Here is a 16,098-nt window from a genome sequence, read left to right on the forward strand (position 1 = left end):
GGTCCGAGGGCGTATAGGCCAACAGAGACCGGGAGTACACAAGACGGTGACAACCTCTGGTGTTTAAATAGGTCACCCATCCCCACGTTGAACAGAAGTTTAGCAATTAAGTTGCTACAGCTATCGTGTTAGACAGCACTGAATTCAATTCTCTTAGAACAAGAATGAGGGGGGCGGTAACCCCATGGGGTTGTGCCTCCCGATGCAGGGGGAAAAACAGATTCAAGGAATCTGCCTCCAAAACCACGTCCGAGAACCGATTTGCTGCAGGAGACTGTATAACTAGCACAGTTCCTATCCAAGCAAAGTCGGCTCACAAGGTAGTCCTATATTATACAAGAAACAAGGGAGGAGGTAGCAGCCGAAGCAGCAACCTGGTCCTTGAGGCACCTGGCCTGTAAGCCATTCTGTAGTAGGAACGAAGTGTAGGTGAAGAACATAAGTTCATGAATGATAAACATTCACAAATGTGACGGATTCAATGAAAAAACCTGGCTACATGAATGAGGGTTCTCCAAATTTCGCAGATGAAAACTTCAGGAACTGAAGAAACCATTTTTGTGAGAAACCAACAAAAGAGCAAAGGTTGGCCCTCGTGCACTATCCCAGTTGTCGATGGAGGGTGCCGAGTTTGGTTCCCAGAAGGAAATCTGCGTTAAACTCCTTCAACTCTATGTGGGAGGGCTACTGAAGTAGTGTAAGCCCAAGAGAGAGGTGAGAAGATGATCTATGTCGTCTATGTGAGATTACTTTCCGAAGAGAGAGACTCAGCAGCAGCTCCTTCAACTCTATTTGGGAGGGCTACAGAAGTAGTGTAAACCCAAGAGAGAAGTGAGAAGACTATCTACAGTATGTCATCTAGATGAGAGAAGTCACCTAAGAGAGACTCGGGATGTCCGACAGAAAGCATCGTTCCAGAAGAGCTTTACCCCAGAAGGTAAAGTACCCAGGGATAAACTGTAGATGTTGGAAATGGTTGCTGGTTCTTCCAGCAACCTAGAGTGAGCTGTTGCGTGGCGAGACGACGAATGACAAATTGTCGAACGTCCATCAGCGAACGGCGTGATTGGTATGAAGTTGGAGATCTTCTAGACGTTGAAACGCTAATTAGGGAACTGGAGATCAGCGAGCTGGCGAAATGGCGCCTAGCAAGCAGGGGATTACCGAGCTTGCGATCAGTGAGCTGGCAATTGGTTAGCTGGCGATCGACGAGCTGGCGACTGGAGAGCAGTATACAGGCGCGCTGGCAAATGGCAAGCTGGTTTAGCTGTGAGCTGAAGATTGGGGAGCTGTAGATAAGAGATCGGAGATCGGTGATCGGGGAGCTGGAGGACTGCAGAATGGTTCGACGATCAGCAACCTAGTGATCGGCGAGTTGATGATCAGTAAAAGACAGGCAGGCGACCGGCGAGTTGGCGATTAGCGATTGAAAGATCGGCGATCAGTGAGTGGATGATTGGCGCTGACAAGCTGACGATCAGCGATAAGAACGATCATCAATTGTCGAGATTGCAATTAGTGATCTGACAACAGGCGAACTAGAATTGGTGATCACCGAACGACGAGATGTATTAGGGATCGGCGACTGGCAAGCTGACGATCGGCAATCGGCGAGCTGGCAATCACAGATCTGGCGATCAGCGAACTGAAAATCGGCGATCAGCGAGCTGGCAATCGTCAATCTGAAAATCGGAGATCGGCGAGCTGGAAATTGGTGATCAGCGATCGGCAAATTGAAGGTCGGCGATGACATGCTGGCGATCGGAGATCGGTGACGAGGTCTGCTCCAACGATGAAGAGCAGGAAAAGGACGAATCCAATTCCCGCCGAAGGAATTCCCCAAAGAGAAAAAACATGAACAACCAACATAAGGGGCCAGTCGGCAATTCTTCCCTCAAGCAGGAAGGTTGCCAAACAGCGTCTTGTGGGGAATCTCCTTCAGAAGGTTAAGTTCCAAAACCTGAAGGTGAACCTCCGGGCAGCACTCTCTGCTTCCCCTCAATGAGTTCTATCTCAAATTGAAGGGTTACATCGAGTGTTAGCTGAGAATGAAGCTGAAGCATGTTCTCTGGGTTCCAACGAAAGGAGTTACCCGAAAAAAGGGCGTCAGTGTGATGGACAGGAATGAATGAATCCAATGCTCGCCGAGGAATCCCCGAAGGAGAGACCGAAACAGGAGAAGGAAGACTCTCTCGAGGATGAGAATGGCTACCAACATCTGTTACCATTGTTGGCAATTCTCCCCGCAAGGAGGATGATTGCCCAACAGCGGCTGTTGGAGGGACTCTCCCTCGGGAGTGAAAGTTCCAACACCTACAGGCGATCCTCCTGGTAGTGCTCTCTGATTCCCTTTAATGAGCTCTATCTCAAATTGAAGGTCAACAAAGTGTTGCCTGAGAAATGAAGCCGAAGTTTGTTTCTAGGCTCCCCTAAACGGGTTACCCGCAAAACTCCAAGGAGATCTGTACAGCCACTACTGCAAAGGTCTGTGGCGATCAGAGATCGGCAACGGGACTGCAGCAGGAGTAGGAGAAGGAGATGAAGGCTGGTCACCAATCCCCAGGTTATCCCGCAGGAACATCTAACTTCGCCCTTCATAGTCGGCTGTAAGCGCTGAAGAAAATCCAGAGAGAGAATTAACATTTCTTCCCCCACCCAGGGGGATAATACAACCCGCAGACTGGAGAGGTTACCACTGAGAGGCGCAGTAGCCGAAGCCCTGTCAGCGAAGAGGAGCAAGACCAAAGTCCAACTCTGAATAGGACGCAAAAGGTCCTCCTGATGAACTCGCAGGGAGCAAGTGACGTCAACATCTGATCGGAGGAGAAAAGAAGACTCCCCTGAGGTGGAGGCCGGGCCGGTGCACTCGGAGAAGGCCACCAACCTACGGTTGGCCGACGTCAAAGGGAAAGAGACTGAAGAGAAGGTTTCTCCGCCCTCGAGAAATGCCGCACCGCTGACAATAAAAATAAAAAAAAAGCAACATTACACTGTAATGAAAAGAAAAAAATTTTAAATATATATAAAAACACTACAATAATGTTTAAATATATAGAGCAACACAATTAAGGAAAAAGTTAAAGGCCAGTAAAAAACACTTGGGAGAAGAGATCAGAATACACAGTTGTGTGTGTGAGAGGGGTGGCCAGGTACCCGGGGTCCCCCTCCTACTTCTTACCGCTAACTAGTGGTAGTGTAGTTCCACCTCGCTAAAAAGTCTTGTGGCTAATTTCAGCTTCGCCAGAAGGGATAATCCCTATAAATAGCGTAAGGTTTGTTAGTGCAGGAACAAATAGTTTTAAGGTCAAATCAAACATTATTTCCCAACAAAATAAAAAAAACACATTTTGTGTAAGATCAATACTGAATTAACTTATGGCCAATAGTCGTGGTACAGCACTGTAACAAGTGATACAAAATTTCTTGCCTTTGAGAATAAAGCATTGAGAAGAATTTTAGGAAACAAATGGCAGCAGCATATAACAAATGCAGCAATCTGTGATGTGGCAGGGGTGCCAAGCCCAAGATGGATGAGGCATATTTTAAAAAGGGAAGATGAGTTAGTTCAGGATGTATCTGAATGGAATCCGCCGAGCAGGAGAGGACGTGGTAGGCCAGGAGAAACGTGCTGGTGACAATGTGTAGGGAGGATGGATCTGAGAATGGAGTTGAGCTCAGAGAGATGGACCAGGAAAGACATATGGGGTGAATTCATTGAGGCCCTATGCATCCTGTGGGTGCCAGATGATTAAGTAAGTACTGTACTGTAGTTCTTACTGTCCATGATATCTGCAATTTCTTCACCTTTTCATTGCTTAAAGAATCTCAGCTTGTTCATAAAAGTAAGTTATCTCCTTTTGTGATTAAATGTGAAAATACAGTATTGTATAGGACAGGCAGCATCAAGAATTTATCAATTAAAGTCATAACTATCAGAAACACGTAGAAATACTCAAATATAATATAAAACTACTGCATAGCTATAGCAATAAATTTCTAATACCAACACCAAACAAACTTCCTTCTAGGATAATACCAATCAATAAAATGTAAAAAAAAAAAAATCACCCTTATGATTCTTTCAAAGGTAGAAACTCACCAGCTTTCTCAAAAAAGATGTGACAGGTGAAAGTATGGATTTTTGCATAATTCCACTTTGCCACAAGTTTGATCAAACAAAAAAAATGACATGAAACAGACAGATGAAACATGGACAATATCCCTCCACATAAATCTATGTATGATTGTCTACCTTCATAACAAGTTCAACTAAATCTCTTTTAATTGTTTAGGAAAAGGTATTACAGTGACAAGGGAATAGTGACTTTCAGTGGGGTAGTTCAATTAGCAATACAGTGAGCTACACTACAGTACTGTATGAACGGCAGCTAAAATTGAAGCAGTTATTTCTTACAAATGTTTCAGAAAGAGTCAAAGCAGAATTCAGTCGTATGTGGGGATAAATTTGAGCCCTTCTTATTTTTAAATGCGAAATACTAAGATTGTACTTGGCATGACTATTATTTCCATGATATATGAAATAAATAATAAAAGGAAACCTAACACAAAATATATACATATTCCAAGTAGGTATAAATAACTGGGACACTTTAAAAAACATTGTAAATTACTTTTACAGTCAAATCACCATAAAGAGTAATAAAAAATGAACACTAAAAATCTAACTAATGTTTGTTCACAAATCATTTGCCAAAATTAATCACTATTGATTATGAATTTGAAGAATTTTGTGAATGATATTCAGAGACAAAATGAAGTGACTACACAGCATCAGAAGTCTTGCTTACATCAGTAACTCTACTTTTGTTTCCTCTATAAGTTGGAATTCAGTACTTGGGCCTTTTGCCTTTATAGTACTGTATAAGTAAAATGGAAGGTCATACACTGTAGACACAAAATACCTTTCATTCGATCTATGTGACTTACACTTTGAATACTGTAACGAGAAATTAAATACTTGAATATCCACTTACCTTAACTTTAAAATTTCCAGGCTCATCTACAGACACTAAAACAGCAAGCGATTTCGCAGCATTGTACTCCTGCAGACGACCAAGTACCTTGACTTTAACATTACTCCACCTTTCCATTGATTTGACCACAGAAACTTCTGACACTAAATAAGCAACATACGGAGTCAATGATGTAAGAACAGGCATCTTTATACGTTTTGATTCTCTAGTTTCATCCATAATGTATGTATATGAAGTTCTTCACACTATTAGTCACAAAACACTAGGTAACACAATTCCTTAATTCACATCTATCTTTAAAAACACTTTTAAGATATTAGCACACCATTCATCACTTAAGGTTTATGAAATAAAAGTCTTCTAAAAGTCCAACAAACTTCTTGTATTTACACTATAATGTACATTTAGTCATTATGTTTACATTTTCCAAGTTTTTTCACTTTCAGTAACAACATACTGTTCTATAGTCACTTAGTCTAAAAGAAACTTACAAGAAAAGTAAGCTTTTACACCTTTCCAGATTATGAAGTGCCTTTGTTTAAAGCCTTGCCTCGCTCTATAGCTTCTGAGTATAACTCGTTGTTTTCTTCCCAGGGACGAGGGCCTCGTTTATTTTCCCAGTTGGTAGTATCAAGCTGATGAAAAAATATATCATTAATGACTAGACAAAAGATACATTTCTTACCTCCTATATTAAAAACATAAAAATACCATTCCTAGCCCCTATACCATATCAATTAAGAACTCAAACTTGTATTAACATTTAGATCACTTGTCAAATGTTATAAAAAAATAAAGAGGAGTGGGGAAGGCAACTGTGCCACGAGGGATGATGTTTTCAGGTGTAAAAATAGAAGAAATGGGTAAGAGGGAGGAGTAAGACCAGGGTTTGAGGGGTAAGCCTTAGAGAAAGCAGAACACCTTTCTCGCCAAGGGTATAAACTGGGTTAAAACTTAGTATCGATATAATAGTATGAAAAAGAAGTAAACTACTTAGAGGAAGAGAGATTACTGATAAATACGGGCAGCCAACAAACAACTAAGAGAATTTTATTTGAGGTGTTTGAGTTACATGTACTGTTTTACACAGCAAAGAAATGAGCAACTACACTACAAAGAAAATGAAGATTCTAAACACAGTGACAACTAAATTTTATGATTAAAATCTGAACTGCATTGCAAAAGTATGATTGTACAGAGCTACAAACATGAAAGTTGCTGAAAGATGTTGTGTCCAGACTCTTGAAAACAAACACATTTATATTTCTGGGCTCGACCTGTGTCGCTTCGTGACATGCTCCTTATAGCACCATTTCTAAGGTATAAATACTGCTAAAAATACCAGAGAAAAATTTGCATGGAATGCCAGGAATAAACCCAGCTCACTCACTCTAATAGAGGTGCCGTTCTACATCCAACTACTGCCCTCTACTACGACTACCCCCCCCTACCCCTGCCACTACCCACGCTTCTTCACTCATTCCTTTCTAGCACCAGTGAGATTTGGACGTGTTGTTTTCATAGCTTTGTGTTTCCGTGTTTTTGAAGATGTCAGACGTTTTGGAGATCCCTGCTCCCAAGTTGAGTATCATAATTGCCTGTTTTGATAATTCTAGGTAGCGATAAATGAAGAAATAGATATCACTACCATCATCGTAAAAGTTTTCAAGTTAGGTATTCCCTTTACTGGGTTAGATGTGAAATGAGTTCTATCTATTCCCCTTAATCCTGCACTCTATCTTCCTGAACTTCCACCAGGCCTAGGTCTTCTACTATCACCAAGGGTCTTCCTACAAATTTTCATTATGTCACTTTCATCACTTCTTATCATAAGTAAACCATCTAAATTTTGAGTTCTCATTCATTTCTTCAAGAATCTAGATATCACATTTCTCCACCACTTTCTCGCTGATGATGTGATCTTTCAACACTACTTCTGTTCCGCCATGAAGCTTTACAAATCTAAAGTCCTCCTTTATCAATATCTTCCACTTTCTTTTTCAGTGTTTATGTCTCTGAGACAGTGAAAGATGGAAATGGAAGGTTGTTAAAAGGAGAGGAACCAAGGAAAAGGTGGGCAGAATATTTTGAAAGTTTACTGAATGTTGAGGATAAAAGGGAGGCAGATATAATTGCTGTTGCAGGTGTTGAGGTGCCGGTGATGGGAGATGAGAATGAGAGAGAGATTATAAGAAAGGAAGTGAGGAGAGCACTAGATGAAACGAGAGTAGGAAAAGCATCTGGTATGGATGGTGTGAGAGCTGAGATGTTGAAGGAGGGGGGTGCGACTGTATTTGAATGGTTGGTGAGATTGTTTAATATGTGTTTTGTGTTGTCAATGGTACCAGTAGATTGGGTTTGTGCATGTATTGTACCACTATATAAGGGTAAGGGAGATGTGCATGAGTGTTGAAATTCAAGGGGTATTAGTTTGTCGAGTGTGGTGGGAAAAGTTTATGGTAGAGTACTGATTAATAAGATTAAGGATAAAACAGAGAATGCAATCTTAGAAGTACAGGGTGGTTTTAGAAGAGGTAGGGGTTGTAAGAATCAGAATTTTACAGGTAGGCAGATATGCAAAAAATATAAAAGATAAGGAGGTGTATGTTGCGTTTATGAATCTGGAGAAAGTGTATGATAGAGTTGATAGGGAAGCAATGTGGAATGTGATGAGGTTATATGGAGTTGGTGGAAGGTTGTTGCAAGCAGTGAAAAGTTTCTACATAGGTAGTAAAGCGTGTGTTAGGATAGGAAATGAAGTGAGCGATTGGTTTCCAGTGAGAGTGGGGCTGAGACAGGGATGTGTGATGTCGCCGTGGTTGTTTAACTTGTATGTTGATGGAGTGGAGAGAGAGGTGAATGCTCGAGTGCTTGGACGAGGATTGAAACTGATAGACAAGAATGACCATGAATGGGAGGTAAATCAGTCGTTGTTTGCGGATGATACTGTACTGGTTTTAGACGCGGAAGAGAAGCTTGGTAGATTAGTGACAGAATTTGGAAGGGTGTGTGAGAGAAGGAAGTTGAGAGTTATTGTGGGTAAGAGTAAGGTTATGAGATGTACGAGAAGGGAAGGTGGTGCGAGGTTGAATGTCATGTTGAATGGAGAGTTACTTGAGGAGGTGGATCAGTTTAAATACTTGGGGTCTGTTGTTGCAGCAAATGGTGGAGTGGAAGCAGATGTACGTCAGAGAGTGAATGAAGGTTGCAAAGTGTTGGGGGCAGTTAAGGGAGTAGTAAAAAATAGAGGGTTGGGCATGAATGTAAAAAGAGTTCTATATGAGAAAGTGATTGGACCAACTGTGATGTATGGATCGGAGTTGTGGGAATGAAAGTGACGGAGAGACAGAAATTGAATGTGTTTGAGATGAAGTGTCTAAGGAGTATGGCTGGTGTATCTCGAGTAGATAGGGTTAGGAACGAAGTGGTGAGGGTGAGAACGGGTGTAAGAAATGAGTTAGCGGCTAGAGTGGATATGAATGTGTTGAGGTGGTTTGGCCATGTTGAGAGAATGGAAAATGACTGTCTGCTAAAGAAGGTGATGAATGCATGAGTTGATGGGAGAAGTACAAGAGGAAGGCCAAGGTTTGGGTGGATGGATGGAGTGAAGAAAGCTCTGGGTGATAGGAGGATAGATGTGAGAGAGGCAAGAGAGAGTGCTAGAAATAGGAATGAATGGCGAGCGATTGTGACGCAGTTCCGGTAGGCCCTGCTGCTTCCTCCGGTGCCTTGGATGACCGCGGGGGTAGCAGCAGTAGGGGATTCAGTGTTATGAAGCTTCATCTGTGGTGGATACCAGAGAAGGGAGGGCTGTGGCACCCCTAGAAGTACCACCCGAACTCGGTTGAGTCCCTTGTCAGGCTGGGAGGAACGTAGAGAGGAGAGGTCCCCTTTTCTGTTTAATTTGTTTGATGTTGGCTACCCCCCCAAAAAATTGGGGGAAGTGCCTTGGTATATGTATGTATGATGTCTCTGCTACACAGAATAATAAAGACTGTGTGTACCCATCATTAGTTTGCTCTCTTTCAAATGGGACATTCTTATTAAGCACTACAGTGTTGTAGTCTCACAATCTCCCCCTGTTTTATCCATGATGCTGCTACTCATTCTTAATGGACTTTCATTCCTGCTTCAGTATAATGTCTCTCCCAAGGTAACAGAAATGCACTTCCTCTCTCAAGATATGCAAATCTATCACAATAGGGGTCTCAACTCTTCTATCTTTCTCATTTACTCATTACATACTTCAGCCTTCTAAAATCTTACTCTATAGATTTTGTAATCCAAAGCACCTACTATGACACCATTTATTACAATTGATACAACGTACAAAGTTGACCTTAACACCTTTGATACAACAATAACATGATAACTTTTTTATACAATTTTTTCCTATGTCTCTCAGCAAGTTAACACACGCCTAATTTTTCTTACTTTGATTTTCAGACCTCTCCACTCCTACTTTTTTAACATTTCCACCACTCTTCCCTGAACTGTACTATCAACTTTTAAGTTACCTACATACAAGCTCACTGGCTCACCTTTTCCTACAATCCATTGTAGCTTTCTTATATACTATGATACACAACAAAGGGTTCAGCAATCATTGATGGCCTCTTAACATTTACCTCAAACTCTTCTGATACCTCAGCTACTGCCTTCACTCAAGAAGTATTATCAATAATTGAGAGTCATTATGATGTCCTCTGCCTTTGCAACGCCCCTTTAATTAAATACAGTATCTCAATACAATGATAGTAGTCATATCTACTTCTTCAAAGATCTACAAATATATGATACAATCCCCTACTCTTTGTTTAGTAAAGGTGATTCATTAGTAGCATCATCATTAATACTGTACTGCCTTTGCTCTTGATCTCTGGCATAAAAGCGAACAGATAATTATCTGTTCTTACAATTTCTCCTGTACTAGATTGGTTTGGATTCAAGAATCCAGGCTATACTGTATAGCTCAGCACAGAGACTTATTAGGTAATTCAGCACCTAAGTGCAACTGGGGAAAAAGACAGTACTTACACTATGAAGGAAGTTAAAAGAAGATGGGGTGCAAAATGAGAGAAATAACCAGGAAGGGAAGTAAAGTAGGATATAAAGCAAGTGCAGCTATGGGGTGAATGAATGCTTCAGAGACCTGTAATGGCCTACAGTGAATTAAGTGAGGGGCAACAACAACCAACGGGATTCCTCTCTTCTAACACCTTTCCTAATGTTTTCATAGCATATTCAAGAAGTTTTATTCCCCTAGAATTTTCACACTGTACTGCAACCCCTTTACTAAAAGACTTTTGCAACTCTTCTGATCCTATACTGTATCTTCTTTCAACAGGTTGTCATATACTGTAATGTACTCGGATAAGCTCGAGAATATTAGGATTTCATGTTACTTTAACTAGGACAGTCTTTTTTCTGAATGGTCGAGGGGTTCTTCCATTTTTCATTATTTCAAGTTCCCTCTAAACCTCATTAGCTGTTGTGTTTTCAATTGATCCCTCCATTACGCTAACATCCTTTGGTTCCAGATCATTCCAATCATTCAGCAGCTTTTCAAACCATTGTACAATCTCCATTGTCCCATTATGTCTTCATTTTCAACTTGATTCTTTTTTTTTATCTTTAATATACCATGCCCCTTTTATATTTTTCATTCTTTTTTAGAGACACTTTCCTATCCAGAATAACTTCTGATTATTCCCTCTGCTGTGTTGAAGTTCTGAAACCATTTAGCCAGACATTTAGCCTCCCTTCTCTTTCCTATCTATACATATAAAGCCTCTTCCCTACTTGTCCTCTACCTTTTGCTTGGAGGATTTCATCTTCTCTTCAAATGCCTTTTGAACATCCCGATTCCACAACCATATCTACCTTTCTCTATAGCCCTTGCTCAATTTTATTCAACACATTTTTGGAACTTTTTAAAACCCTTATTCCACTGGCTTCTACAAACCACTTTCTGATGCTATTAATTGCTGACAGTTTTTCTTCATAATCCTTTTTAATGCCCTCGCTAATGAATTCTTTTTTTTTTTATCTTTTAATTGGCTCCTTTCATTTCAGTATCCTTCAGTGTCTAACTCTTATCAATCAATAACATATAATGTTAAACAAGCTCTCTTGGTATCAAAGAGAAAACCTTTATTTTCTGAAGTTGTCTATACTTTTCATTATAATAAAGAGGTAGATATGGAAGTAGTTAGTCAAAGATCTACGTAGAAAGCCCCAAAAAACAAAGTACGAAAATGTATAGTAACAGACCTGAACCACATGGGATTATGGTAAAACCAAATATAGGACAAAAGGAGAGAAAATCCAATTGAGTTTCATGCCATTAATGAAAGTCAGAATCTTAAAGTCTAATAATGATACTGTACACATATTGTTCTCATAAATGCAACTAAGAAACTTCATTATTCATGTTGAACAAAGCTGCAAAAAACCTAGTTTTAGTTATAGGAATCTTCATAACAAAACCATTACAAATTAAAAGACTTAGAAGTAAGATCAGGCACTAGAATAAAATGTTTGGCCCCTTGAAAAATCTTTTAAAACAATTTACATGTTGCAACTTTAGTTCAATGTATATAATTTACAGTACTGTAAGAAAAAGTTGTATATAAAAAGAAAAAATTTAAATTGGATATAAAATGTTATTTTCATTAGTAAAATAAATTTTTGAATATACTTACCCGATGATCATGTAGCTGTCAACTCTGTTGCCCGACAGAAATCTACGGTCGGGATACGCCAGCGATCGCTATACAGGTGGGGGTGTACACAACAGCGCCATCTGTGAGCAGGTACTCAAGTACTTCTTGTCAACAAGAACTCAATTTTCTCCTCGGTCCACTGGTTCTCTATGGGGAGGAAGGGCGGGTCCTTAAATTCATGATCATCGGGTAAGTATATTCAAAAATTTATTTTACTAATGAAAATAACATTTTTCAATATTAATCTTACCCGATGATCATGTAGCTGATTCACACCCAGGGTGGTGGGTGGAGACCAGCATACATGTTAACAAAGAAGCTAAGTATCCCGTATCTTATTTTAGCCGTTATTCAAAATAACAAACATAAAATAAATAAGTACCTGGTAAGGAAGTCGACTTGAACCATTACTCTGCCTTTTTAAGTACGTCTTCCTTACTGAGCCTAGCGATCCTCTTAGGATGCTGAGCGACTCCTAGGTGCTGAAGTATTAAGGGCTGCAACCCATACTAAAGGACCTCATCACAACCTCTAATCTAGGCGCTTCTCAAGAAAGAATTTGACCACCCGCCAAATCAACCAGGATGCGGAAGGCTTCTTAGCCTTCCGGACAACCCAGAAATATTTCAAGAGAAAGATTAAAAAGGTTCTGGAATTAGGGAATTGTAGTGGTGGAGCCCCCACCACTACTGCACTCGTTGCTACGAATGGTCCCAGAGTGTAGCAGTTCTCGTAAAGAGACTGGACATTCTTAAGATAAAAGACGCGAACACTGATTAGCTTTTCCAAAAGGTTGCGTCGAAAATATTTTGCAGAGATCTATTTTATTAAAAGGTCACGGAAGTTGTGATAGCTCTAACATCGTGTGTCCTTACCTTCAGCCAAGCTTGGTCTTCCTCATTCAGAAGGGAATGAGCTTCTCGTATTAACAGTCTGAAAATAATAGGATAAAGAATTCTCTGACATAGGCAAAGATGAATTCTTAACTGAACACCATAAAGCTTCAGACGGGCCTCATAAAGGTTTTTAAAAAAGAACTTAAGAGCTCTACAGGACATAATACTCTTTCTAGTTCCTTTCCAACCATATCGATAAGTTTGGAATAACGAACGATATTGGTCAAGGCCGAGAAGGCAGCTCGTGTTTGGCTAGAAAACCAAGATGTAGAACATGTAGCCGTTTCGGATGAAAATCCGATGTTCTTGCTGAAGGCATGAATCTCACTGACTCTTTTAGCTGGTAAAGCATATCAGGAAAAGAGTCTTAAAGGTGAGATCTTTCAGGGAGGCTGATTGAAGTGGTTCGAACCTGTCTAACATAAGGAATCTTAGAACCACGTCTAAATTCCAACCAGGTGTAACCAAACGACGCTCCTTCGTGGTCTCAAAAGACTTAAGGAGGTCCTGTAGATCTTTATTGTTAAAAAGATCTAAGCCTCTGTGACGGAAGACTGATGCCAACAAGCTTCTGTAACCCTTGAAAGTGGGAGCTGAAAGAGATCGCTCTTTTCTCAGATATAAGAGGAAGTCAGCTATTTGAGTTACAGAGGTACTGGTCGAGGATACGGATACTGACTTGCACCAGTTTAGGAAGATTCCCCACTTCGATTGGTAGACTCTAAGGGTGGATGTTCTCCTTGCTCTAACAATCGCTCTGGTTGCCTCCTTCGAAAAACCTCTAGTTCTCGAGAGTCTTTCGATACTCTGAAGGCAGTAAGACGAAGAGCGTGGAGGCCTTGGAGTACCTTCTTACGCGTGGCAGACGTAGCAGGTCCACCCTTAGGGGAAGAGTTCTGGGAACGTCTACTAGCCATCGAAGTACCTCGGTAAGTTATTCTCTCGCGGGCCAGAGGGAAGCAACTAGTGTCAACTTTGTCCCAACGTGAGAGGCGAACTTCTGCAGTACCTTGTTGACAAACTAGAACGGAGGGAATGCATATAGATCTAGATGAGACTAATCTAGTAGAAAGGCATCTAAAAGAACCACTGCTGGGTCTGTTGAGAGCCTCTTGGACATCGAGGTTGCGAAGAGATCCATGGTTGGATGGCCCCAAGTGACCCAAAGTCTCTTGCATACATCTCTGTGGAGGGTCCAATATGTTGGAATTATTGTCCCTTCCTACTGAGACAAACTGCTAAGACATTCAAGTTGCCTTGGAAGAAATTTGTTACTAGTGAAAAGTCAAGACCTGTTGAACAGGAGAGGAGGTCACTAGCGAACTCGCACCATGTCAGAGAGTAGGTCCCTCCTTGCTAGGAGATGAACATCAAAGCAGGGAGTTGTCCGTGTTGACCTCCATTACTTTGTCTTGAAGGAGAGACCTGAAGCTTTTCCAGGTCAGACTTACTGCCAGAAGCTTCTTGCAGTTAAAATGCATTGTCCTTTGACGCGAGTTCCATAATCCCGAGCATTCCCTACCGCCTAAGGTCGCACCCCAGCCTACGTCCAATGCGTCTGAGAAGAGAACGTGGTTGGGAGTCTGAACAGTCAGGGGAAGACCCTATAAAAGGTTGATAAAGTCCTTTCCTCAGGTTAGACCAGACTTATCTTCCGGAAACCGGGATCGAGACCGCTTGTAGCGTCTTGTCCTTTTCCAGTGAAGAGCTAGATGAAACCGAAGAGGACGGAGGTGTAGTCTTCCAAGTGACACCAAATGCACCACGGATGACAGTGTCCTAACCAGACTCATCCACAGCCTGACAGGGCCGTATTCCTTCTTCAGCATCTTCTGGATGGATAGCAGGGCTGGGGATTGATCTTCTCGTTCAGCCATGTCCTCATCAGAGGGTTCCTCATCCGAAACTGATGAGGAAACGGCAACGGAGTGGGCAACGTCTGACTCGCTGAATCCGGTCGCACTGGTGGATGCGTGACGGAGCCGGACACAAGATCATGGTACTGCTGCACAGTCTGTGAACTGTCAACCATGGGGAAGCGAGGAAGTACAGCGACAACCCGAAACTGTCTAGACTGTCTGGGTAGTACAGACAACTCCTTATCGGGTTGCTGAGGTTGCCGCACTGCGTCACAACAAGTCACCTCTGCTGGTTGTTGAACGTCTTCCCAGTGACACACTGACTCCGTAAAAAATCCTCTATCAAGGACTAAGCTTGGACTGCATGTCTTGCAACAAAGCCCAAGGTCTATGGGAGCAGGTGTGGCAACAGACGGGGTTAGCGACTGAAGCGGAACCATTTACCCTCCCTGGAAGCATGTTATGCTTAAATAAAAGTCCATAGGAGGCTAAGCAGCTTAAGGCTCCTCTCCAAATGACAGAGTCCTCAAGGGAATATCAGAAGGAGGGAGAACAGCACTTTCTCATCTACAGGAACCATATCCGAGAAAAGCTAGGTTCTCTCAGTGAGGGTTTCACTGGTGCAAAAGCAGCAGACCAGAAGGCAACGTTATGAAACTGCTTGACAGTCTGTGAACTGTCAAAAACTGAACTGTCAACCACAACAGGAGCGTGAGGACATACAGCACTGGTGTATAAGTAGCAGACCAGAAGGCAACGTCATGTAACTATATGACAGTTTGTGAGCTGGCAACAACCAAAGTTGTGTGGGGAAGCCTCAACTCCTGACTGACTAGTTTGCTGCTGGCGAGTGGCGGTAACCACAGTGTGTTGCGGAGGCTGACACACCGTGTCAAAACACGGCAGCTTGTGGTAGCTCACGCACGGCAACGGAGTGCTCTGTGTGTGGGAGTCATCATACATCTGGCAGGGTTGACTTGTGCATGGGTGGAGGAGCTCTCACAACAAGAGTGTGAGAGCAGGAAGCCATGCTGGGCGCACAACCGTGGGAGGTGTAGGCCCACGGGTGCATCGTCAACCTTCTCCGCAGTCGGAGTGTGGGAGCTAGCAACAACAAAAGCAGAGTGCTGGAGCGTGGGAGGGGCTGCGGTGGGTTGAGGAGCATGCGGTATGGTATGCGGAGCATGCGGTATGGTATGCGGAGCATGCTGTAAGGTATGCGGCTCATGCTGCATGGTATGCGGCTTATGCTGCATGGTATGCGGAGCATGCTGTAAGGTATGCAGAACATGCTGCATGGTATGCGGAGCATGCTGTAAGGTATGCAGAGCATGCTGCATGGGCTGCGGAGAATGCCGCATAGTGCTGGAACCCGGCAGCTCTACAGAACCTTCCCACTGCTGATGGGGTAGCTCACGCATGTTAGCAGATGGTGCAGCAAGAACATGCGTCTGGCAGGGTGGACTGCGCATCAGTGGTGGAGCTCTCACAGGTGGAGGGTGGGAGCAGGCAGCCGCAGTATCTGCTGAGCGCACAACCTCGGCGGGTTGTAGGTTAACAGGTGCATTGTCAACCTTCCAGCATGATACTCCTGCATGAAGGAGCAAGCTGAGACTGTATAGTC

At 42.4% G+C, this 16,098-nt stretch overlaps 2 protein-coding genes across 4 annotated transcripts in view; both read right to left on the reverse strand.

The window, feature by feature from the left end:
* The window catches only part of LOC137627755 (protein phosphatase 1 regulatory subunit 37-like), an 86,480-nt gene extending 81,266 nt beyond the window's left edge, over positions 1-5,214 (reverse strand). The window contains exon 1 of the mRNA XM_068359043.1: positions 4,995-5,214. The gene's annotated coding sequence lies outside the window, so the exon portion shown is untranslated. The remainder of the gene's footprint in view (positions 1-4,994) is intronic.
* A 138-nt stretch (positions 5,215-5,352) lies between these two features.
* l(3)neo43 (cytochrome c oxidase assembly protein COX16 homolog l(3)neo43) overlaps positions 5,353-16,098 on the reverse strand; it is a 98,925-nt gene continuing 88,179 nt past the window's right edge. For all 3 annotated transcript variants that reach the window (XM_068359047.1, XM_068359050.1, XM_068359048.1), the window contains exon 4: positions 5,353-5,629. In XM_068359047.1, the coding sequence (XP_068215148.1) occupies positions 5,516-5,629 (114 nt within the window). In that variant the 3' untranslated portion in view covers positions 5,353-5,515. The remainder of the gene's footprint in view (positions 5,630-16,098) is intronic.

This window comes from Palaemon carinicauda, chromosome 35, assembly GCF_036898095.1.
Source record: "Palaemon carinicauda isolate YSFRI2023 chromosome 35, ASM3689809v2, whole genome shotgun sequence".
Lineage (NCBI taxonomy): Eukaryota > Metazoa > Arthropoda > Malacostraca > Decapoda > Palaemonidae > Palaemon > Palaemon carinicauda.